This window comes from Tachyglossus aculeatus, unplaced genomic scaffold, assembly GCF_015852505.1.
Source record: "Tachyglossus aculeatus isolate mTacAcu1 unplaced genomic scaffold, mTacAcu1.pri scaffold_131_arrow_ctg1, whole genome shotgun sequence".
NCBI lineage: Eukaryota > Metazoa > Chordata > Mammalia > Monotremata > Tachyglossidae > Tachyglossus > Tachyglossus aculeatus.
In genome coordinates, this window is record NW_024044860.1 from 684,674 (window position 1) to 709,794 (window position 25,121).

At 43.4% G+C, this 25,121-nt stretch overlaps 1 protein-coding gene across 1 annotated transcript; it reads right to left on the bottom strand.

The window, feature by feature from the left end:
• Positions 1-3,304: 3,304 nt before the first annotated feature.
• On the bottom strand, positions 3,305-24,219 carry CDC42SE2 (CDC42 small effector 2). Its single transcript, XM_038742566.1, has 5 exons — positions 24,175-24,219; positions 23,928-24,015; positions 14,240-14,341; positions 12,171-12,324; positions 3,305-3,408 (listed from the first exon to the last, which is right to left on the bottom strand). Exons 2-4 carry the CDS (start codon positions 23,979-23,981, stop codon positions 12,199-12,201), a joined length of 282 nt encoding a protein of 93 aa, XP_038598494.1. The 5' UTR covers positions 23,982-24,015; positions 24,175-24,219; the 3' UTR covers positions 3,305-3,408; positions 12,171-12,198.
• Between the last annotated feature and the right edge of the window lie 902 nt (positions 24,220-25,121).

Consider the following 25,121-nt stretch of genomic DNA (forward strand, 5'->3'; position numbering starts at 1 on the left):
GTAGTAAGCCCGTGAACAGCATCATATTACTATCGTTATTATTATTATTATTACTATTATTATTATTATTATTGTAAGCCCATGAACAGCATGATATTATCATCATTACTGTTACTATTATTATTATAGTAAGCCCGTGAACATCATATTATTATCGTTATTATTATCATTATAGTAAGCCCGTGAACAGCATCATATTATTGTTGTGATTATTATTATTACCATTATTATTATTATTATTATTATAGTAAGCCCGTGAACAGCATCATATTATTATCGTGATTATTATTATTATTGTTATTCTAGTAAGCCCGTGAACAGCATCATATTATTATCGTGATTATTATTATTATTGTTGTTATAGTAAGCCCGTGAACAGCATCATATTATTATCGTTATTATTGTTACTATTATTACTAGTATAGTAAGCCCATGAACAGCATATTATTATCGTTATTATTATTATTACTACTATTATAGTCAGCCCGTGAACAGCATCATATTATCGTTATTATTATTACTATCATTATTATTGCAGTAAGCCCGTGAACAGCATCATAGTATTATCGTTATTATTATTATTACTATTATTATTATCATCATAGTAAGCCCGTGAGCAGAATCATATTATCGTTATTATTATTACTATTATTATTATGATTATAGTAAGCCCATGAACAGCATATTACTATCGTTATCATTACTATTATTATTATAGCAAGCCCGTGAACAGCATATTATTATTATTACTATTACTATTATCATTATAGTAAGCCCGTGAACAGCACCATATTATTATCGTTATTATTGTTACTATTATTATTATTATAGTAAGCCCGTGAACAGCATCATATTATTATTGTTATTATTATTATCATTATTATAGTAAGCCCGTGAACAGCATATTATTATTATTATTATTATTATTATAGTAAGCCTGTGAACAGCATTGTATTATCATTATTATTATTACTACTATTATTATAGTAAATCCGTGAACAGCATCATATTACTATCGTTATTATTATTAGTACTATTATTCTATTATAGTAAGCCCGTGAACAGCATCATATTACCGTTATTATTATTACTATCATTATTATGATAGTAAGCCCGTGAACAGCATCATAGTATTATCATTATTATTATTATTACTATTATTAGTATTATAGTAAGCCCGTGAACAGCATCATATTATTATCGTTATTATTACTATTATCATTATAGGAAGCCCGTGGACAGCATCATATTATCATCGTTATTATCACTACTGTTATTATAGTTAGCCCGTGGACAGCACCATATCATTATCGTTATTATTATTATAGTAAGCCTGTGAACAGCATCATATTATCGTTATTATTATTATAGTAAGCCCGTGAACAGCATCATAGTATTATCATTATTATTACTATTATTATAGTAAGCCTGTGAACAGCATATTATTATCGTTATTATTACTATTATTATTATAGGAAGCCCGTGAACAGCATCATATTATTATCGTTATTACTGCTATTATTATTATAGTCAGCCCGTGAACAGCCTACTATTATAGTGATTATTACTATTATTATTATAGGAAGCCCGTGAACAGCATCATATTATTATCGTTATTACTGCTATTATTATTACAGTCAGCCCGTGAACAGCATATTATTATCGTGATTATTACTATTATTATTATAGGAAGCCCGTGAACAGCATCATATTATCATCATTATTACTGCTATTATTATTATAGTCAGCCCCTGAACAGCCTATTATTATAGTGATTATTACTATTATTATTATAGGAAGCCCGTGAACAGCATCATATTATCATCGTTATTACTGCTATTATTATTATAGTCAGCCCCTGAACAGCCTATTATTATCGTGATTATTACTATTATTATTATAGGAAGCCCGTGAACAGCATCATATTATTATCGTTATTACTGCTATTATTATTATAGCCAGCCCGTGAACAGCCTATTATTATCGTGATTATTACTATTACTATCATAGGAAGCCCGTGAACAGCATCATATTATTATCATTATTACTGCTATTATTATTATAGTCAGCCCGTGAACAGCCTATTATTATAGTGATTATTACTATTACTATCATAGGAAGCCCGTGAACAGCATCATATTATCATCGTTATTACTGCTATTATTATTATAGTCAGCCCGTGAACAGCCTATTATTATAGTGATTATTACTATTACTATCATAGGAAGCCCGTGAACAGCATCATATTATCATCGTTATTACTGCTATTATTATTATAGTCAGCCCGTGAACAGCATTATTATAGTGATTATTACTAGTATTATTATAGGAAGCCCGTGAACAGCATCATATTATTATCGTTATTACTGCTATTATTATTATAGTCAGCCCGTGAACAGCCTATTATTATTGTGATTATTACTATTATTATTATAGGAAGCCCTTGAACAGCATCATATTATTATCGTTATTACTGCTATTATTATTACAGTCAGCCCGTGAACAGCGTATTATTATAGTGATTATTACTATTATTATTATAGGAAGCCCGTGAACAGCATCATATTATCATCGTTATTATCACCACTACTATTATTATTATTATTATGGTTAGCCCGCGAACAGCATCATATTATCATCATTATTACTGCTATTATTATTATAGTCAGCCCCTGAACAGCCTATTATTATAGTGATTATTACTATTATTATTATAGGAAGCCCGTGAACAGCATCATATTATCATCGTTATTATCACCACTACTATTATTATTATTATTATGGTTAGCCCGCGAACAGCATCATATTATCATCGTTATTATCACCACTACTATTATTATTATTATTATGGTTAGCCCGCGAACAGCATCGTATTATCATCGTTATTATCACCACTGTTATTATTATTATTATAGTTAGCCCGCGAACAGCATCGTATTATTATCGTCATTATCACTACTGTTATTATTATTATAGTTAGCCCGTGAACAGCATCATGTTACCGTGATTATTATTATTATAGTCAGCCCGTGCACAGCATCATATTATTATTATTATTATTATTATTATTATTATTATTATTATTATTATTAGTGTGTCCCCCCCCCGCCCGCCCCCAGGCAATGAAGACACAACGGGCCGAGTCCCAGAACGTCCAAAAAAATGTATAAACGAAATCGGGCGGCGGGTGGGCGACCCCGGGCGGCGGGTGGGCCCGGGACCCCCCCCGCTCCCGTCTCCCCCATCCCACCCGGACCCGGGGATGGGGGAGACGCCAATCGACCCCCCCCCCCACCTCCGCCGGGCCGCCCGCCGACCCCAGGCGGGGGGGGAACGAAATAAGGCGGCGGCGGCGGCGGCGGGCCGGACACCAGGTGGACGACGACGGCGACAGAAAATTCCGACGACCTGGAAAACCAAGGGGAGACGGGGCGGAAAAATCCCCCCAAAATTCCCACTGAGGCGTGCACTTCCACACGGATGCACACGCCAAGGTCACGCGTGCAACAGGCCCGCAGGACCCCCCCACCCCCCCGCCGCGTGTGATCCGACATGCCAACGCCTGCACCCGGAACGATAACGACGATGAAGGGGTTAACTGTTGGGCGCTTACTACGTGCCCAGCGCTGGGGGAGGCACCGTCATCATCATCATCATCATCATCGATCGTATTTATTGAGCGCTTACTATGTGCAGAGCACTGGACTGAACGCTTGGGAAGGACAAATTGTCCCCAGAACGACAACGACGATGAAGGGGTTAACTGTTGGGCGCTTACTACGTGCCCAGCGCTGGGGGAGGCACCGTCATCATCATCATCATCATCATCATCATCATCATCATCATCGATCGCATTTATTGAGCGCTTACTATGTGCAGAGCACTGGACTGAGCGCTTGGGAAGGACAAATTGTCCCCGGAACGATAACGACGATGATGGGGGCAACTGTTGGGCGCTTACTACGTGCCCAGCGCTGGGGGAGGCACCGCCATCATCATCATCATCATCATCATCATCGATCGCATTTATTGAGCGCTTACTATGTGCAGAGCACTGGACTGAGCGCTTGGGAAGGACAAATTGTCCCCGGAACGATAACGACGATGATGGGGTTAACTGTTGGGCGCTTACTACGTGCCCAGCGCTGGGGGAGGCACCGTCATCATCGTCATCATCATCATCATCATCATCGATCGCATTTATTGAGCGCTTACTACGTGCAGAGCACTGGACTGAGCGCTTGGGAAGGACAAATTGTCCCCGGAACGACAACGACGATGATGGGGGTAACTGTTGGGCGCTTACTACGTGCCCAGCGCTGGGGGAGGCACCGTCATCATCATCATCATCATCATCATCATCATCGATCGTATTTATTGAGCGCTTACTATGTGCAGAGCACTGGACTGAGCGCTTGGGAAGGACAAATTGTCCCCGGAACGACAACGACGATGATGGGGTTAACTGTTGGGCGCTTACTACGTGCCCAGCGCTGGGGGAGGCACCGTCATCATCATCATCATCATCATCATCATCGATCGTATTTATTGAGCGCTTACTATGTGCAGAGCACTGGACTGAGCGCTTGGGAAGGACAAATTGGCAACATATAATAATAATAATAATAATAATGTCGGTATTTGTTAAGCGCTCACTATGTGCCAAGCACTGTTCTAAGCGCCGGGGAGGATACAAGGTGATGAGGTCGTCCCACCGTGGGGCTCACGGCCGTCACCCCCATTTTACAGATGGGAGAACTGAGGCCCGGAGAAGTGAAGTGGCTCGCCCCAAGTCACGCAGCTGACAAGTGGCGGAGCCGGGATTTGAACCCAGGACCTCGGGCTCCAAAGCCCGGGCTCTTTTCCACTGAGCCGCGCTGCGGCGATGAGGATGACAATGATGCAGCGATGATGAGGATGACTGTTAGGCGCTTACTACGTGCCCGGCGCTGGGGGAGGCACCGTAATAATAATAATAATACTAATGATGGGATTTGTTAGGCGCTTACTATGTGCCCAGCGCTGTTCTGAGCACTGGGGGAGGCACCGTAATAATAAAAATAATACTAATGATGGTATTTGTTAGGCGCTTACTATGTGCCCAGCGCTGTTCTAAGCGCTGGGGGAGGTACCATAATAATAATAATAATAATGATAATAATAATAATACTAATGATGGTATTTGTTAAGCGCTCACTATGTGCCCAGCGCTGTTCTAGGCGCTGGGGGAGGCACCGTAATAATAATAATAATACTAATGATGGGATTTGTTAGGCGCTTACTATGTGCCCAGCGCTGGGGGAGGCACCGTAATAATAATAATACTAATGATGGGATTTGATAAGCGCTCACTATGTGCCCAGCGCTGGGGGAGGCACCGTAATAATAATAATACTAATGATGGGATTTGATAAGCGCTCACTATGTGCCCAGCGCTGTACTAGGCGCCGGGGGAGGCACCATAATAATAATAATACTAATGATGGGATTTGTTAGGCGCTTACTATGTGCCCAGCGCTGTTCTAAGCACTGGGGAAGGCACCATAATAATAATAATAATAATAATAATGATAATAATAATAATACTAATGATGGTATTTGTTAAGCGCTTACTATGTACCCAGTGGTGTTCTGAGTGCCGGGGGAGGCACCGTAATAATAATAATACTAATGATGGGATTTGTTAGGCGCTTACTATGTGCCCAGCGCTGGGGGAGGCACCGTAATAACAATAATACTAATGATGGTATTTGATAAGCGCTCACTATGTGCCCAGCGCTGTTCTGAGCACTGGGGGAGGCACCATAATAATAATAATACTAATGATGGCATTTGTTAGGCGCTTACTATGTGCCCAGCGCTGGGGGAGGCACCGGAATAATAATACTAATGATGGTGTTTGTTAAGCGCTTACTATGTGCCCAGCGGTGTTCTGAGTGCCGGGGGAGGCACCATAATAATAATAATACTAATGATGGGATTTGTTAGGCGCTTACTATGTGCCCAGCGCTGGGGGAGGCACCGTAATAATAATAATAATAATAATGATAATAATAATAATACTAATGATGGTATTTGTTAAGCGCTTACTATGTACCCAGTGGTGTTCTGAGTGCCGGGGGAGGCACCGTAATAATAATAATACTAATGATGGGATTTGTTAGGCGCTTACTATGTGCCCAGCGCTGGGGGAGGCACCGTAATAATAATAATACTAATGATGGTATTTGATAAGCGCTCACTATGTGCCCAGCGCTGTTCTGAGCACTGGGGGAGGCACCATAATAATAATAATACTAATGATGGTATTTGTTAGGCGCCTACTATGTGCCCAGCGCTGGGGGAGGCACCGGAATAATAATAATAATGATGGTATTTGTTAAGCGCTTACTATGTGCCCAGTGGTGTTCTGAGCACTGGGGGAGGCACCGTAATAATAATAATACTAATGATGGGATTTGTTAAGCGCTTACTATGTGCCCAGCGCTGGGGGAGGCACCGTAATAACAATAATACTAATGATAGTATTTGATAAGCGCTTACTATGTGCCCAGCGCTGTTCTGAGCGCCAGGGGAGGCACCATAATAATAATAATACTAATGATGGTATTTGTTAGGCGCTTACTATGTGCCCAGCACCGAGGGAGGCACTGTAATAATAATACTAATGATGGTATTTGTTAGGCGCTTACTATGTGCCCAGCGCTGTTCTAGGCGCTGGGGGAGGCACCATAATAATAATAATACTAATGATGGTATTTGTTAGGCGCTTACTATGTGCCCAGCGCTGGGGGAGGCATTGTAATAATAACAATAATGATGGTATTTGTTAGGCGCTTACTATGTGCCCAGCGCTGTTCTAGGCGCTGGGGGAGGCACCATAATAATAATAATACTAATGATGATATTTGTTAGGCGCCTACTATGTGCCCAGCACTGGGGGAGGCACCGTAATAATAATACTAATGATGGTATTTGTTAAGCGCTTACTATGTGCGGAGCACTGTTCTGAGCACTGGGGGAGGCACCATAATAATAATAATAATAATAATACTAATGATGGTATTTGTTAGGCGCTTACTATGTGCCCAGCGCTGTTCTAAGCGCTCGGGGAGGCACCATAATAATAATAATAATACTAATGATGGTATTTGTTAAGCGCTTACTATGTGCCCAGTGGTGTTCTGAGCGCTGGGGGAGGCACCATAATAGTAATACTAATGATGGTGTTTGTTAAGCGCTTACTATGTGCCCAGCGCTGTTCTAGGGGCTGGGGGAGGCACCATAATAATAATAATACTAATGATGGGATTTGTTAGGCGCTTACTATGTGCCCAGCGCTGTTCTAAGCACTGGGGGAGGCACCAAAATAATAATAATAATAATAATAATAATAATAATAATAATGATGGTATTTGTTAAGTGCTTACTATGTGCCCAGCGCTGTTGTAAGCGCTGGGGGAGGCACCATAATAATAATAATACTAATGATGGTATTTGTTAGGCGCTTACTATGTGCCCAGCGCTGTTCTAAGCGCTGGGGGAGGCACCATAATAATAATACTAATGATGGCATTTGTTAAGCGCTCACTATGTGCCCAGCGCTGTTCTAAGCGCTGGGGGAGGCACCAAAATAATAATAATAATAATAGTAATAATAATAATGATAATGATAATAATGGTATTTGTTAAGCGCTTACTATGTGCCAAGCGCTGTTCTAAGCGCCGAGGGAGGCACCATAATAGTGATACTAATGATGGTATTTGTTAAGCGCTCACTGTGTGCCCACTCTGCACACAGGAAGCGCTCAATAAATACGACTGAATGATTGAATGAATGAATGGGGACCGTCCCTAGATGTTGCTCGGTCCAGTGCTCTGCACGCAGGAAGCGCTCAATAAATACGACGATTGAATGAATGAATGAATGAACGGGGACCGTCTCTAGATGTTGCTCAGTCCAGTGCTCTGCACGCAGGAAGCGCTCAATAAATACGATTATTCAATGAATGAACTGAATGAATGAATGAATGGGGACCGTCTCTAGACGTTGCTCAATAAATACGATCATTGAATGAATGAATGAATGAATGGGGACCGTCTCTAGATGTTGCTCAGTCCAGTGCTCTGCACGCAGGAAGCGCTCAATAAATACGATGATTGAATGAATGAATGAACGGGGACCGTCTCTAGATGTTGCTCAATAAATACGATGATTGAATGAATGAATGAATGAACGGGGACCGTCTCTAGATGTTGCTCAGTCCAGTGCTCTGCACGCAGGAAGCGCTCAATAAATACGATGACTGAATGAATGAATTGAATGAATGAATGGGGACTGTCTCTAGATGTTGCTCAATAAATACGATGATTGAATGACTGAATGAATGAATGGGGACCATCTCTAGATGTTGCTCAGTCCAGTGCTCTGCACACAGGAAGCGCTCAATAAATATGATGATTGAATGAATGAATGGGGACCGTCTCTAGATGTTGCTCGGTCCAGTGCTCTGCACGCAGGAAGCGCTCAATGAATACGATGATTGAATGAATGAATTGAATGAATGAATGAATGGGAACCGTCTCTAGATGTTGCTCAATAAATACGATGATTGAATGACTGAATGAATGAATGGGGACCGTCTCTAGATGTTGCTCAGTCCAGTGCTCTGCACGCAGGAAGCGCTCAATAAATACGATGATTGAATGAATGAATGAATGAATGGGGACTGTCTCTAGATGTTGCTCAATAAATACGATGATTGAATGAATGAATGAATGAACGGGGACCGTCTCTAGATGTTGCTCAGTCCAGTGCTCTGCACACAGGAAGCGCTCAATAAATACGATGACTGAATGAATGAATTGAATGAATGAATGGGAACCATCTCTAGATGTTGCTCAATAAATACGATGATTGAATGACTGAATGAATGAATGGGGACCATCTCTAGATGTTGCTCAGTCCAGTGCTCTGCACACAGGAAGCGTTCAATAAATATGATGATTGAATGAATGAATGGGGACCATCTCTAGATGTTGCTCGGTCCAGTGCTCTGCATGCAGGAAGCGCTCAATAAATACGATTATTGAATGAATGAACTGAATGAATGAATGAATGGGGACCGTCTCTAGACGTTGCTCAATAAATACGATCATTGAATGAATGAATGAATGAATAGGGACCATCTCTAGATGCTGCTCAGTCCAGTGCTCTGCACACAGGAAGCACTCAATAAATACGATGATTGAATGAATGAATTGAATGAATGAATGAATGGGAACCGTCTCTAGATGTTGCTCAATAAATACGATGATTGAATGACTGAATGAATGAATGGGGACCGTCTCTAGATGTTGCTCAGTCCAGTGCTCTGCGCGCAGGAAGCGCTCAATAAATACGATCATTGAATGAATGAATGAATGGGGACCGTCTCTAGATGTTGCTCGGTCCAGTGCTCTGCACATAGGAAGCGCTCAATAAATACGATGACTGAATGAATGAAGTGAATGAATGAATGGGGACCGTCTCTAGATGTTGCTCAATAAATACGATGATTGAATGACTGAATGAATGAATGGGGACCATCTCTAGATGTTGCTCAGTCCAGTGCTCTGCACACAGGAAGCGCTCAATAAATATGATGATTGAATGAATGAATGAATGGGGACCATCTCTAGATGTTGCTCGGTCCAGTGCTCTGCACGCAGGAAGCGCTCAATAAATACGACGATTGAATGAATGAATGAATGAATGAATGGGGACCGTCTCTAGATGTTGCTCAGTCCAGTGCTCTGCACGCAGGAAGCGCTCAATAAATACGATGATTGAATGAATGAATGAATGAACGGGGACCGTCTCTAGATGTTGCTCAATAAATACGATCATTGAATGAATGAATGAATGAATAGGGACCGTCTCTAGATGTTGCTCAGCCCAGTGCTCTGCACGCAGGAAGCGCTCAATAAATACGATGATTGAATGAATGAATGAATGGGGACCGTCTCTAGATGTTGCTCGGTCCAGTGCTCTGCACACAGGAAGCGCTCAATAAATACGATGACTGAATGAATGAATTGAATGAATGAATGGGGACCGTCTCTAGATGTTGCTCAATAAATACGATGATTGAATGACTGAATGAATGAATGGGGACCATCTCTAGATGTTGCTCAGTCCAGTGCTCTGCACACAGGAAGCGTTCAATAAATATGATGATTGAATGAATGAATGGGGACCATCTCTAGATGTTGCTCAGTCCAGTGCTCTGCACGCAGGAAGCGCTCAATAAATACGATGATTGAATGAATGAACTGAATGAATGAATGAATGGGGACCGTCTCTAGATGTTGCTCAATAAATACGATGATTGAATGAATGAATGAATGAACGGGGACCGTCTCTAGATGTTGCTCAGTCCAGTGCTCTGCACACAGGAAGCGCTCAATAAATACGATGACTGAATGAATGAATTGAATGAATGAATGGGGACCGTCTCTAGATGTTGCTCAATAAATACGATGATTGAATGACTGAATGAATGAATGGGGACCATCTCTAGATGTTGCTCAGTCCAGTGCTCTGCACACAGGAAGCGCTCAATAAATATGATGATTGAATGAATGAATGAATGGGGACCGTCTCTAGATGTTGCTCAGTCCAGTGCTCTGCACGCAGGAAGCGCTCAATAAATACGATGATTGAATGAATGAACTGAATGAATGAATGAATGAATGGGGACCGTCTCTAGATGTTGCTCAATAAATACGATCATTGAATGAATGAATGAATGAATAGGGACCGTCTCTAGATGTTGCTCAGCCCAGTGCTCTGCGCGCAGGAAGCGCTCAATAAATACGATCATTGAATGAATGAATGAATGAATGAATGGGGACCGTCTCTAGATGCTGCTCAATCAATACGATGATTGAATGAATGAATGAATGAATGAATGGGGACCGTCTCTAGATGTTGCTCAGTCCAGTGCTCTGCACGCAGGAAGCGCTCAATGAATACGATGATTGAATGAATGAATTGAATGAATGAATGAATGGGAACCGTCTCTAGATGTTGCTCAATAAATACGATCACTGAATGAATGAATGAATGAATGGGGACCGTTTCTAGATGTTGCTCAGTCCAGTGCTCTGCACACAGGAAGCGCTCAATAAATACGATTGAATGAATGAATGAATGAATGAATGAGGACCGTCTCTAGATGTTGCTCAGTCCAGTGCTCCGCACGCAGGAAGCGCTCAATAAATACGATGATTGAATGAATGAATGAATGAATGGGGACCGTCTCTAGATGTTGCTCAGTCCAGTGCTCTGCACGCAGGAAGCGCTTAATAAATATGACGATTGAATGAATGAATGAATGGGGACCGTCCCTAGATGTTGCTCAGTCCAGTGCTCTGCACGAAGGAAGCGCTCAATAAATACGATGATTGATTGAATGAATGAATGAATGAATGAATGGGGACCGTCTCTAGATGTTGCTCAGCCCAGTGCTCTGCACGCAGGAAGCGCTCAATAAATACGATGATTGAATGAATGAATGAATGGGGACCGTCTCTAGATGTTGCTCAGTCCAGTGCTCTGCACACAGGAAGCGCTCAATAAATACGACGATTGAATGAATGAATTGAATGAATGAATGAATGGGAACCGTCTCTAGATGTTGCTCAATAAATACGATGATTGAATGAATGAATGAATGAATGGGGACCGTCTCTAGATGTTGCTCAGTCCAGTGCTCTGCACGCAGGAAGCGCTCAATAAATACGACGATTGAATGAATGAATGAATGAATGAATGGGGACCGTCTCTAGATGTTGCTCAGTCCATTGCTCTGCACGCAGGAAGCGCTCAATAAATACGATTTAATGAATGAATGAAAGGTTGTCCCACGGTGGGGGGGGGGGGCTCACGCTCTCAACTCCCATTTCACAGACGGGAAAACCGAGGCACGGAGCGGCGCGGTGACCCGCCCGAGAAGGAACGTGGCGGGGGCGGGATCGGAACCCGGGACCTCGGACTCCCAAGCCCCGAATTCGGGCCCGCCGCCGCACGGCTATGCAGGAGACGCCCCCCAGGTTGCAACTGTTTCCCCTCCCCTTTGATTGATTGATTGATTGATCGATCGATCGATCGATCGGTAGCTACTCACAGGCCCCCGGGGGGTGGGCGAGGGGGGCTCAGCTGGCCTGGGCCTCCACCAGGAGCGGACCCCCGCCGCCGCCGCCGCCGCCTCCTCCTCCTCCTCCTCCTCTTCCTCCTCCGTATCCGCCTTTGGACTTCATCTGGATCTGGATGGAATTCACCTGGGAACGGGGAGGGAAGCGCGGCGGTCAAACCGGGGGTGCGGCTGTACTGAGCGCTCCCGCTGCGGGGGAAAGGGGAGGTGGACTTCATCCGTCCGTCCTTCATTCATTCAATCGCGTTCATTCATTCATTCATTCAATCGTATTCATTCATTCATTCATTCCTATTTATTGAGCGCTGCCTGTGTGCAGAGCAGTGTACTAAGCGCTTGGGACGTCCAAGTGGGCAACATCTAGAGACGGTCCCAACCTGACAGCGGGCTCACAGGCTAGAAGGGGGAGACTATCCATCCTTCATTCATTCAATTGTATTTATTCATTCATTCGTATTTATTGAGCGCTTACTGTGTGCAGAGCACTGGACTAAGCGCTTGGGAAGTCCAAGTTGGCAACACAGAGAGACGGTCCCTACCCGACAGCGGGCTCACAGTCTAGAAGGGGGAGACCATCCATCCGTCCGTCCATCCTTCATTCATTCAATCGTATTCATTCATTCATTCCTATTTATTGAGCGCTTCCTGTGTGCAGGGGCACTGTACTAAGCGCTTGGGAAGTCCAAGTCGGCAACATAGAGAGACGGTCCCTACCCGACAGCGGGCTCACAGTCTAGAAGGGGGAGACCATCCATCCATCCATCCATCCATCCATCCATCCATCCATCCATCCGTCATTCATTCATTCAATCAATCATATTTATTGAGTGCTTCCTGTGTGCGGAGCACTGTACTAAGCGCTTGGGAAGTCCAAGTGGGCAACATCTAGAGACGGCCCCTACCCGACAACAGGTTCACAGTCTAGAAGGGGGAGACTCCATCCATCCATCCATCCATCCATCCATCCATCCATCCGTCATTCATTCATTCAATCAATCGTATTTATTGAGCGCTTCCTGTGTGCGGAGCACTGTACTAAGCGCTTGGGAAGTCCAAGTGGGCAACATCTAGAGACGGCCCCTACCCGACAACAGGTTCACAGTCTAGAAGGGGGAGACCATCCATCCATCCATCCATCCATCCATCCATCCTCCATTCATTCAATCGTATTTATTCATTCATTCCTTTGTATTTATTGAGCGCTTCCTGCGTGCCGAGCACTGTACTAAGCGCTTGGGAAGTCCAAGTGGGCAACATCTAGAGACGGTCCCTACCCGACAGCGGGCTCACAGGCTAGAAGGGGGAGACCATCCATCCATCCTTCATTCATTCAGTCGTATTTATTCATTCATTCCTTCGTATTTATTGAGCGCTTCCTGCGTGCCGAGCACTGTACTAAGCGCTTGGGAAGTCCAAGTGGGCAACATCTAGAGACGGTCCCTACCCGACAGCGGGCTCACAGGCTAGAAGGGGGAGACCATCCATCCGTCCGTCCATCCTTCATTCATTCAATCGTATTCATTCATTCATTCCTATTTATTGAGCGCTTCCTGTGTGCAGGGGCACTGTACTAAGCGCTTGGGAAGTCCAAGTGGGCAACATCTAGAGACGGTCCCTACCCGACAGCGGGCTCACAGGCTAGAAGGGGGAGACCATCCATCCGTCCGTCCATCCTTCATTCATTCAATCGTATTCATTCATTCATTCCTATTTATTGAGCGCTTCCTGTGTGCAGGGGCACTGTACTAAGCGCTTGGGAAGTCCAAGTCGGCAACATCTAGAGACCGTCCCTACCCGACAGCGGGCTCGCAGCCTAGAAGGGGGAGACCATCCATCCATCCATCCATCCTTCATTCATTCATTCAATCAATCGTATTTATTGAGCGCTTCCTGTGTGCAGAGCGCTGTACTAAGCGCTTGGGAAGTCCAGGTCGGCAACAGAGCGAGCCACGACCCCTCCCCGGGGAGGCGGCGGGGCGGGAGATCTCCGCCTGTGGGCCTCTGGTAGTCCCCCTGCCTCAGTTTCCCCGGGGGGCGCTCACCGAGCTCCCGCCGCCGAACAGGTCCCCCGAGCCGACGTGGGCCGTGTGGACGAAGTTGGTGGGCTCCCCGATCATCGTCCGGTCGAGGCGGCGGCGGCGTTTCTGGGGGTCGGAGGTCGGAGGTCACGGGGCGGGGGTCGGGGGTCAGAGGTCGGGACACGCACCCCTCCCCCCGCCCCCCCCACACCCAACCCCGGACCCCCCTGATAACAGCAATAATCGATTAATAATAATAATACTACCTGCTAAGCGCTTACTACGTTCCTGGCCCTGGAATGATCATAAGGATGACGACAGTAATAATAGTAATAATAATAATAATAATAATAATAATAATGATGGAACTTGTTAAGTCCTGGAATGACCATAAGGATGATGATAATAATGATAATGGAATTTGTTAAGCCCTGGAATGATCGTAAGGATGATGATAGTAATAATAATCGTGATATGATAATAATAATGGAATTTGTTAAGCCCTGGAATGATCATAAGGATGATGATAATAATAATAATAATGATGGAATTTGTTAAGCCCTGGAATGATCATAAGGATGGTGATAGTAATAATATTCACGATATAGTAATAATAACGGAATCTGCTAAGCCCTGGAATGATCATAAGGATGATGCTAGTAATAATAATAATGATAGAGTAATGATAATGGAATTTGCTAAGCCCTGGAATGGTCATAAGGATGATGATAGTAATAAGAATCATGATATAGTAATAATAATGGAGTTGTTTGAGCCCTGGGATGATCATAAGGATGATGATAGTAATAATAATCATGATATAGTAATAATAACGGAATCTGCTAAGCCCTGGAATGGTCATAAGGATGATGATAGTAATAATAATCATGATATAGTAATAATGATCGTAAGGATGATGATGGTAATAATGACGGAATTTGCTAAGCCCTGGAATGATCATAAGGATAATGACAGTAATAATAATCATGATATAGTAATGATAATGGAATTTGCTAAGCCCTGGAGTGATCATAAGGATGATGATAGTAATGATAATGGAATTTGCTAAGCCCTGGAGTGATCGTAAGGATGATGATAGTAATAATAATCATGATATAGTAATAATAATGGAATTTGCTAAGCCCTGGAATGATCATAAGGATGGTGATAGTAATAATAATCATGATATAGTAATAAAAATGGAATTTGCTAAGCCCTGGAATGGTCATAAGGATGATGATAGTAATAATAACCATGACATAGTAATAATGATCGTTAAGGATGATGATGGTAATAATGATGGAATTTGCTAAGCCCTGGAATGATCATAAGGATGATGATAGTAATAATAATCATGATATAGTAATAATAATGGAATTTGCTAAGCCCTGGAATGATCATAAGGATGATGATAGTGATGATAATGGAATTTGTTAAGCCCTGGAATGATCATAAGGCTGATGACAGTAATAATAATCATGATAAATGGAATTAGCTAAGCCTTGGAATGGTCAGAAGGATGATGATAGTAATAATAATCATGATACAGTAATAATAATGGAATCTGCTAAGCCCTGGAGTGATCATAAGGATGATGATAGTAATAATAAATCGTGATATAGTAATAATAATGGAATCTGCTAAGCCCTGGAATGATCATAAGGATGATGATAGTAATAATAATCATGACATAGTAATAATGATGGAATCTGCTAAGCCCTGGAATGATCATAAGGATGATGATAGTAATAATAATCATGATATAGTAATAATACTGGAATTAGCTAAGCCCTGGAATGATCATAAGGATGATGATAGTAATAATAATGGAATTTGTTAAGCCCTGGAATGATCATAAGGATGGTGATAGTAATAATAATCATGATATGGTAATAATAATGGAATTAGCTAAGCCCTGGAATGATCATAAGGATGATGACAGTATTGATAATGGAATTTGTTAAGCCCTGGAATGATCATAAGGATGATGATAGTAATAATAATCATGATATGGTAATAATAATGGAATTAGCTAAGCCCTGGAATGATCATAAGGATGATGATAGTAATAGTAATCATAATATATTAATGATAATGGAATTAGCTAAGCCCTGGAATGATCATAAGGATGATGATAGTATTGATAATGGAATTTGTTAAGCCCTGGAATGATCATAAGGATGATGATAGTAATAAAAATCATGATATTGTAATAATAATGGAATTAGCTAAGCCCTGGGATGATCATAAGGATGATGATAGTAATAATAATCATGATATAGTAATAATAATGGAATCTGCTAAGCCCTGGAATGGTCATAAGGATGATGATAGTAATAATAAGCATGATATAGTAATAATAATGGAATCTGCTAAGCCCTGGAATGATCATAAGGATGATGATAGTAATAATAATCATGATATAGTAATAATAACGGAATCTGCTAAGCCCTGGAATGGTCATAAGGATGATGACAGTAATAATAATGGAATTAGCTAAGCCCTGGAATGGTCATAAGGATGATGATAGTAATAATAATCATGATATAGTAATAATAATGGAATTTGCTAAGCCCTGGAGTGATCATAAGGATGATGATAGTAATGATAATGGAGTTATTTAAGCCCTGGAATGATCATAAGGATGATGATAGTAATAATAATCATGATCTAGTAATAATAATGGAATTAGCTAAGCCCTGGAATGATCGTAGGGATGATGATAGTAATAATGATGGAATTTGCTAAGCCCTGGAATGATGATAAGGATGATGCTAGTAATAATAATCATGATATAGTAATAATAATGGAATTTGCTAAGCCCTGGAATGATCATAAGGATGATGATAGTAATGATAATGGAATTAGCTAAGCCCTGGAATGGTCATAAGGATGATGATAGTAATAATAATCATGATATAGTAATAATAATGGAATTTGCTAAGCCCTGGAATGATCACAAGGATGACGATAGTAATAATAATCATGATATAGTAATAATAATGGAATCTGCTAAGCCCTGGAATGATCATAAGGATGATGATAGTAATGATAATGGAATTTGTTAAGCCCTGGAATGATCATAAGGACGATGATAGTAATAATAATAATGACATAGCAATGATAATGGAATTTGCTAAGCCCTGGAATGGTCATAAGGATGATGATAGCAATAATAATCATGATATTGTAATAATAATGGAATTAGCTAAGCCCTGGAGTGATCATAAGGATGACGATAGTAATAAAAATAATGATATAGTAATAATAATGGAATTTGCTAAGCCCTGGAATGATCATAAGGATGATGACAGTAATAATAATCATGATATAGTAATAATAATGGAGTTATTTAAGCCCTGGGATGGTCATAACGATGATGATAGTAATAATAATAATGATACTGTAATAATAATGGAATTTGTTAAGCCCTGGAATGATCATAAGGATGATGATAGTAATAATAACGGAATTTGCTAAGCCCTGGAATGATCATAAGGATGATGATAGTAATAATAATGGAATCTGTTAAGCCCTGGAATGATCATAAGGATGATGATAGTAATAATAATCATGATATAGTAATAATAATGGAATTTGCTAAGCCCTGGAATGGTCATAGGGATGATGATAGTAATAATAATGGAATTTGTTAAGCCCTGGAATGGTCATAAGGATGATGATAGTAATAATAATCATGATATAGTAATAATAATGGAATTTGCTAAGCCCTGGAATGATCACAAGGATGACGATAGTAATAATAATAATGATATAGTAATAATAATGGAATCTGCTAAGCCCTGGAATGATCATAAGGATGATGATAGTAATGATAATGGAATTTGTTAAGCCCTGGAATGATCATAAGGACGATGATAGCAATAATAATAATGACATAGCAATGATAATGGAATTTGCTAAGCCCTGGAATGGTCATAAGGATGATGATAGTAATAATAATCATGATATTGTAATAATAATGGAATTAGCTAAGCCCTGGATTGATCATAAGGATGACGATAGTAATAAAAATAATGATATAGTAATAATAATGGAATTTGCTAAGCCCTGGAATGATCATAAGGATGATGACAGTAATAATAATCATGATATAGTAATAATAATGGAGTCATTTAAGCCCTGGGATGATCATAACGATGATGATAGTAATAATAATAATGATACTGTAATAATAATGGAATTTGTTAAGCCCTGGAATGATCATAAGGATGATGATAGTAATAATAACGGAATTTGCAAAGCCCTGGAATGATCATAAGGATGATGATAGTAATAATAATGGAATCTGTTAAGCCCTGGGATGATCATAAGGATGACGATAGTAATAATAATCATGATATAGTAATAATAATGGAATTAGCTAAGCCCTGGAATGGTCATAAGGATGATGATAGTAATAATAATGGAATTTGCTAAGTCCTGGAGTGATCATAAAGATGATGATAGTAATAATAATCATGATATAGTAAAAATAACGGAATTTGGTAAGCCCTGGAATGGTCATAAGGATGACGATAGTAATAATAATCATGATATAGTAATAACAATGGAATCCGCTAAGCCCTGGAATGGTCATAAGGATGACGATAATAATAATAATCATGATATAGTAATAATAATGGAATCTGCTAAGCCCTGGAATGGTCATAAGGATGATGATAGTAATAATAATCATGATATAGTAATAATAATAGAGTTATTTAAGCCCTGCGATGATCATAAGGACGATGATAGTAATAATAATCATGATATAGTAATAATAATGGAATCTGCTAAGCCCTGGAATGATCATAAAGATGATGATAGTAATTATAATAATATAATAATGATAATGGAATTTGTTAAGCCCTGGAATGATCATAAGGATGATAGTAATAATAATAATGATATGGTAATAATAATGGAATCTGTTAAGCCCTGGAATGGTCATAAGGATGATGATAGTAATAATAATCATGATATAGTAATAATAATGGAATCTGCTAAGCCCTGGAATGATTATAAGGATGATGATAGTAATAACAATCTTGATATAGTAGTAATAATGGAATTTGCTAAGCCCTGGAGTGATCGTAAGGATGATGATAGTAATAATAATTATAATATAGTAATAATAATGGAATTTGCTAAGCCCTGGAATGATCATAAGGATGATGATAGTAATAATAATAATGATAGAGTAATGATAATGGAATTTGCTAAGCCCTGGAATGGTCATAAGGATGATGATAGTAATAATAATCATGATATAGTAATAACGATCGTAAGGATGATGATGGTAATAATGATGGAATTCGCTAAGCCCTGGAATGATCATAAGGATGATGATAGTAATAATAATCATGATATATTAATAACAATGGAATTTGCTAAGCCCTGGAATGATCATAAGGATGATGGTAGTAATAATAATCTTGATATAGTAATAATAATGGAATTTGCTAAGCCCTGGAATGATCATAAGGATGATGACAGTAATAATAACAATGATATAGTAATGATAATGGAGTTATTTAAGCCCTGGAATGATCATAAGGATGATGATAGTAATAATAACCATGATATAGTAATAATAATGGAATTTGCTAAGCCCTGGAATGATCATAAGGATGATGATAGTAATAATAGTAATGATATAGTAATAATAATGGAATTTGTTAAGCCCTGGAATGATCATAAGGATGATGATAATAATAATGGAATTTGTTAAGCCCTGGACTGATCATAAGGATGATGACAGTAATAATAACAATGATAATAATAATAATAATAATGGAACTTGGTAAGCCCTGGAATGATCATAAGGATGATGATAGTGACAATAATAATAGTAAAAGTTATGTTGCCAACTTGTCCTTCCCAAGCATTTAGTACAGTGCTCTGCACACAGTAAGCGCTCAATAAATACAACTGAATGAATGAATGAATGAATAATGGAATTTGTTAAGCCCTGAAATGATCATAAGGATGAAGATGGTAATAATAACAATAAGGGAATTTGTTAAGCCCTGGAATGATCATAAGGATGATAGTAATAATAATAACGTAATAATAATAATAATAATAATGGAATTTGCTAAGCCCTTACTACGTTCCTGGCTGAATAATGACAATGGTAACGATAAATAATAATAATAATGGTATTTGGCAGATAATTATCACGTTCCCAGTACCGTTGTAATAATCATCATTCTCTCTCTCTCGCCGACTTGTACTTCCCAAGCGCTTAGTCCAGTGCTCTGTACACAGGAAGCGCTCAATACTAATAATAACAACAACAATAATAATAATGACGGCATTTGTTAAGCGCTTACTATGTGCAAAGCACTGTTCGAAGCGCTGGAACAGTCCCTGGCACCTAGAAAGCGCTTAGCAAGTACCATTAACAAAAACTCCCATCGCTCAGTACAGTCCCTGGCACCTAGTAAGCCCTTAACACATAATAATAATAATAATAATAATAATAATAGCATTTGTTAAGCGCTTACTATGTGCCAAGCACTGTTCTAAGCGCTGGGGAGGTTATAAGGTGATCAGGTTGTCCTACGGGGGGGGACACAGTCTTCACCCCCATTTTACAGACGAGGGAACTGAGGCCCAGAGAGGTGAAGCGACTCGCCCAAAGTCACCCAGCTGCCAAGCGGCGGGGCCGGGATTCGAACCCAGGACCTCGGACTCCAAAGCCCGGGCTCTTTCCACCGAGCCACGCTGCTTCTCTAATAGTATTAATGATAATAATGATGATAATCGTCATTATCTGTTGCCGACTTGTACTTCCCAAGCGCTCAGTACAGTGCTCTGCACACGGGAAGCGCTCAATAAATACGACCGAATGAACGATCAAGGTATTTATTAGGTGCTTACTAGGTGCCAGGCAGAGTAATAATAATAACAATGGTCCGTGCTGAGCACTTACTATGTTCCTGGCTTACTAATGATAACGGTAATAATGGTATTTGCTAAGCACCTCCTACGCTCCCACCACTGGGCTAATGATAGCGACCGTGGTTATTTGGGAGGCGCTTATTATGTGCCAGGCTGTGGACTGAGCGAAGAACGTGCACACACGCAGAGACACAGGCAGACACGCGTGCAGGCGCGTGACATAAATAGACACCGGGTGTGTGCGTGGGGGGGGGGGGGGGGAGGCCGCGGTTGCCATGGTGACCCCTGGCAAGTTCCGGCTATTTTTAAGCAGGAAAAAGATGAGGGAGCCGGCGGGGGCGGGAAGAAGAGGAGGAGAAGGAAGAGGAGGAGAGGAGGAGGAGGAGGAGGAAGAAAAAGGTGGAAGGATGGAGGAGAAGGAAGAGAAGGGGAGGAGGAGGAGGAAGGATGGAGGAAGGAGGAAAGGAAGGTGGAGGGAAGGATGGATGGATGGAGGAAGAGGAAAAGAGGAGGACAGGGAGGAAGAGGAGGAGGAGAAAAGGAGGAGAAGAAGAGAAAAAGAGGAGCAGGACGAGGAAGGGGAAGGAAGAGAAGAGGAGGAGGAGGAAGGAAAGGTGGATGGATGGAGGAAAAGAGGAGGAGGAAGGATGGAGGGAGGAGGAAGGAAAGGTGGAAGGAAGGGATGGATGGAGGGAATAGGAAATGAGAAGAGGGAAGAGGAGGAGGAAGGAAGAAAGATGGAGGGAAGGGTGGATGGAGAAGGAGGAGGAGGAAAGAATGAAAAGGAGGGGGAAGGAGGAAGGAGAAAAGTGGATGGAGGAGGCGGAGGAAGAAAGATGGAGGGAAGGGTGGATAGAAGAGGAGGAAAGGAGGAGAAGGGGAGGAAGAGGAAGTGGAGGGGGAGGAGGGGAAGAGGAGAGGAGGAGGAGGAGGGAGGAAAGAGGAAGAAAAAGGTGGGAGGGAAGGATGGAGGGATGGAGGATGAAGAGGAGGAGGAGGAGGGGAAGGAAGAGAAGAGGAGGAGGGAGGAGGAAAGGTGGAGGGAAGGTGGAGGGAAGGATGGAGCGATGGATGGAGGAAGAGGAGAGGGAGGAGAAGGGAGGAGGAAATGTGGAGGGAAGGCTGGATGGAGGTGGAGGAGAAGGAAGAGGAAGAAGAACATAAGGAGAGGAAGAGAAGGAAGAAGTGGAGGGAGAGGAGGAGGAAGAGAAGAGGAAGGAAAGGTGGAGGGAAGGATGGATGGATGGATGAAGAAGAGGAAAAGAGGAGGAGAGGAAAAGACGAGGAAGAGAAGAGGAGGCGCAGGAGGTGGAAAGGGAAGGAAGAGGAGGAGGGGGAAGGAAAGGTGGAGGGAAGGAAGGATGGATGGATGGAGGAGGAGGAGGAATAGAGGAAGAGGAAGAAGAAGAAGAGGAGGGGGGAGGAAGGAAAGGATGGATGGAGGGAGGGGGAGGAGGAAAAGAAGGGAGGAGAGAAGAAGGGGGAGACAAGGAGGAAGGAAAGGTGGTTGGAGGAGGAGGAAGAAAGAAAGATGGAGGGAAGCATGGATAGAGACGGAGGAGGAGGAAAGGAGAAGGAAAAGGAGGAGGGAGGGAGGGAGGGAGGAAGGAAGGAGAAAAGTGGATGGAGGAGGAGAAGGAGGAAGAGGAAGAAAGATGGAGGGAAGAACGGATAGAGGAGGAGGAGGAAAGGAGGAGAAGGGGAGGAAGAGGAGACGAGGAGGAGGAAGGAGAAAAGGTGGACGGAGGAAAGGATGGATAGAGGAGGAAGAAAGGAAGAGAAGGGGAGGACGACGAGGAGGAAGAAAGATGGAGGGAAGGATGGATAGAGGAGGAGGGAGAGGAAAGGAGAAGGAAGAGACAGAGGAAAGGAGGAGGAAAGAGAAAAGTGGATGGAGGAGAAGGAAGAAGGTAAGATGGAGGGAAGGATGGACAGAGGAAGAGGAAAGGAGGAGAAGGGAAGGAAGAGGAGATGAGGAGGAGGAAGAAGAAAAGTGGATGATAGGAGGAGGAGGAGGAGGAGGAGGAGGAGAAGGAATAAAGAAAGATGGAGGGAAAGATGGCCAGAGAAGGAGGAAAGGAGGAGAAGGGGAGGACGAGGAGGAGGAAGAAAGATGGAGGGAAGGATGGACGGAGGAGGAGGAAAGGAGGAGAGGGGAGGACGAGGAGGAGGAAGAAAGATGGAGGGAAGGATGGATAGAGGAGGAGGAAAGGAGGGGAAGGGGAGGACGAGGAGGAGGAAGAAAGATGGAGGGAAGGATGGACGGAGGAGGAGGAAAGGAGGAGAAGGGGAGGACGAGGAGGAGGAAGAAAGATGGAGGGAAGGATGGACAGAGGAGGAGGAAAGGAGGAGAGGGGAGGACGAGGAGGAGGAAGAAAGATGGAGGGAAGGATGGATAGAGGAGGAGGAAAGGAGGGGAAGGGGAGGACGAGGAGGAGGAAGAAAGATGGAGGGAAGGATGGACAGAGGAGGAGGAAAGGAGGAGAAGGGGAGGACGAGGAGGAGGAAGAAAGATGGAGGGAAGGATGGACAGAGGAGGAGGAAAGGAGGAGAAGGGGAGGATGAGGAGGAGGAAGAAAGATGGAGGGAAGGATGGACAGAGGAGGAGGAAAGGAGGAGAAGGGGAGGACGAGGAGGAGGAAGAAAGATGGAGGGAAGGATGGATAGAGGAGGAGGAAAGGAGGAGAAGGGGAGGACGAGGAGGAGGAAGAAAGATGGAGGGAAGGATGGACGGAGGAGGAGGAAAGGAGGAGAAGGGGAGGAAGAAGAGGGAGGGAAGGAGAAGCCGGGGGTCGGCACTCACAGGCTGCGGCTGCTCCGTGATGCAGCAGTTGAAGCACAGCCAGAATTCGCTCATGGCAGAGACGCCGGAGGCCGCAGAGACGCCGGAGACGCCGGAGGCCGCGGAGACGAGGCCGCAGAGACGCCGGAGGCCGCAGAGACGAGGTCGCAGAGACGTCAGAGGCCGCAGAGACGCCGGAGGCCGCGGAGACGTCGGAGGCCGCAGAGACGGGGTTGCAGAGACGTCGAAGGCCGCAGAGACGTCGGAGGCCGCGGAGACGAGGCCGCAGAGACGTCGGAGGCCGCGGAGACGTCGGAGGTCGCAGAGACGAGGTCGCAGAGACGTCAGAGGCCGCAGAGACGCCGGAGGCCGCGGAGACGTCGGAGGCCGCAGAGACGGGGTTGCAGAGACGTCGAAGGCCGCAGAGACGTCGGAGGCCGCGGAGACGAGGCCGCAGAGACGTCGGAGGCCGCAGAGACGTCGGAGGCCGCAGAGACGCCAGAGGCCGCAGAGACCCGACCACGGCCCTCCGGGCGGCCGTCTCTCTCTCTCTCTCTCTCTCTCCGCGGGGTCTCTGGGCCCGACCGGAGGGCGGAACCTGCGGGGGACGGGACGGAGGCAGGGCGTCTACTACGTGCGCGGGGCGCCGTGCTGGACGCCGGGCCGGGCGCCTGCTACCAGCGCGGCGGGCCGCGCCGCCGCGCCTCCGACCTCAGCGGGCACCTAGTCCAGTCCCCACACACAACGGCAGGCGCCCGGCACAGTCCTCTTCAAAGAGCAGGCACCCAGTACAGTCCCCCCCCCCCCACACGGCAGGCGTCCAGCACAGTCCTCCTCCAAGAGCAGGCACCTAGTCCAGTCCCCACACACACAGCAGGCGCTTAGCACAGTCCTCCCCCACACAGCAGGCGTCCAGCACAGTCCTCCTCGAAGAGCAGGCACCCAGTACAGTCCCCAGACCACACAGCAGGCGCCCAGCACAGTCCCCCCCACACACAGCAGGTGCCCAGCACAGTCCCCAGACCACACAGCAGGCGTCCAGCACAGTCCCCCCACACACAGCAGGTGCCCAGCACAGTCCCCACACACACAGCAGGTGCCCAGCACAGTCCTCCCCCGCCCAGCAGGCGTCCAGCACAGTCCTCCTCGAAGAGCAGGCGCCCAGCACAGTCCCCAGCCCACACAGCAGGTGCCCAGCACAGTCCTCCCCCACGC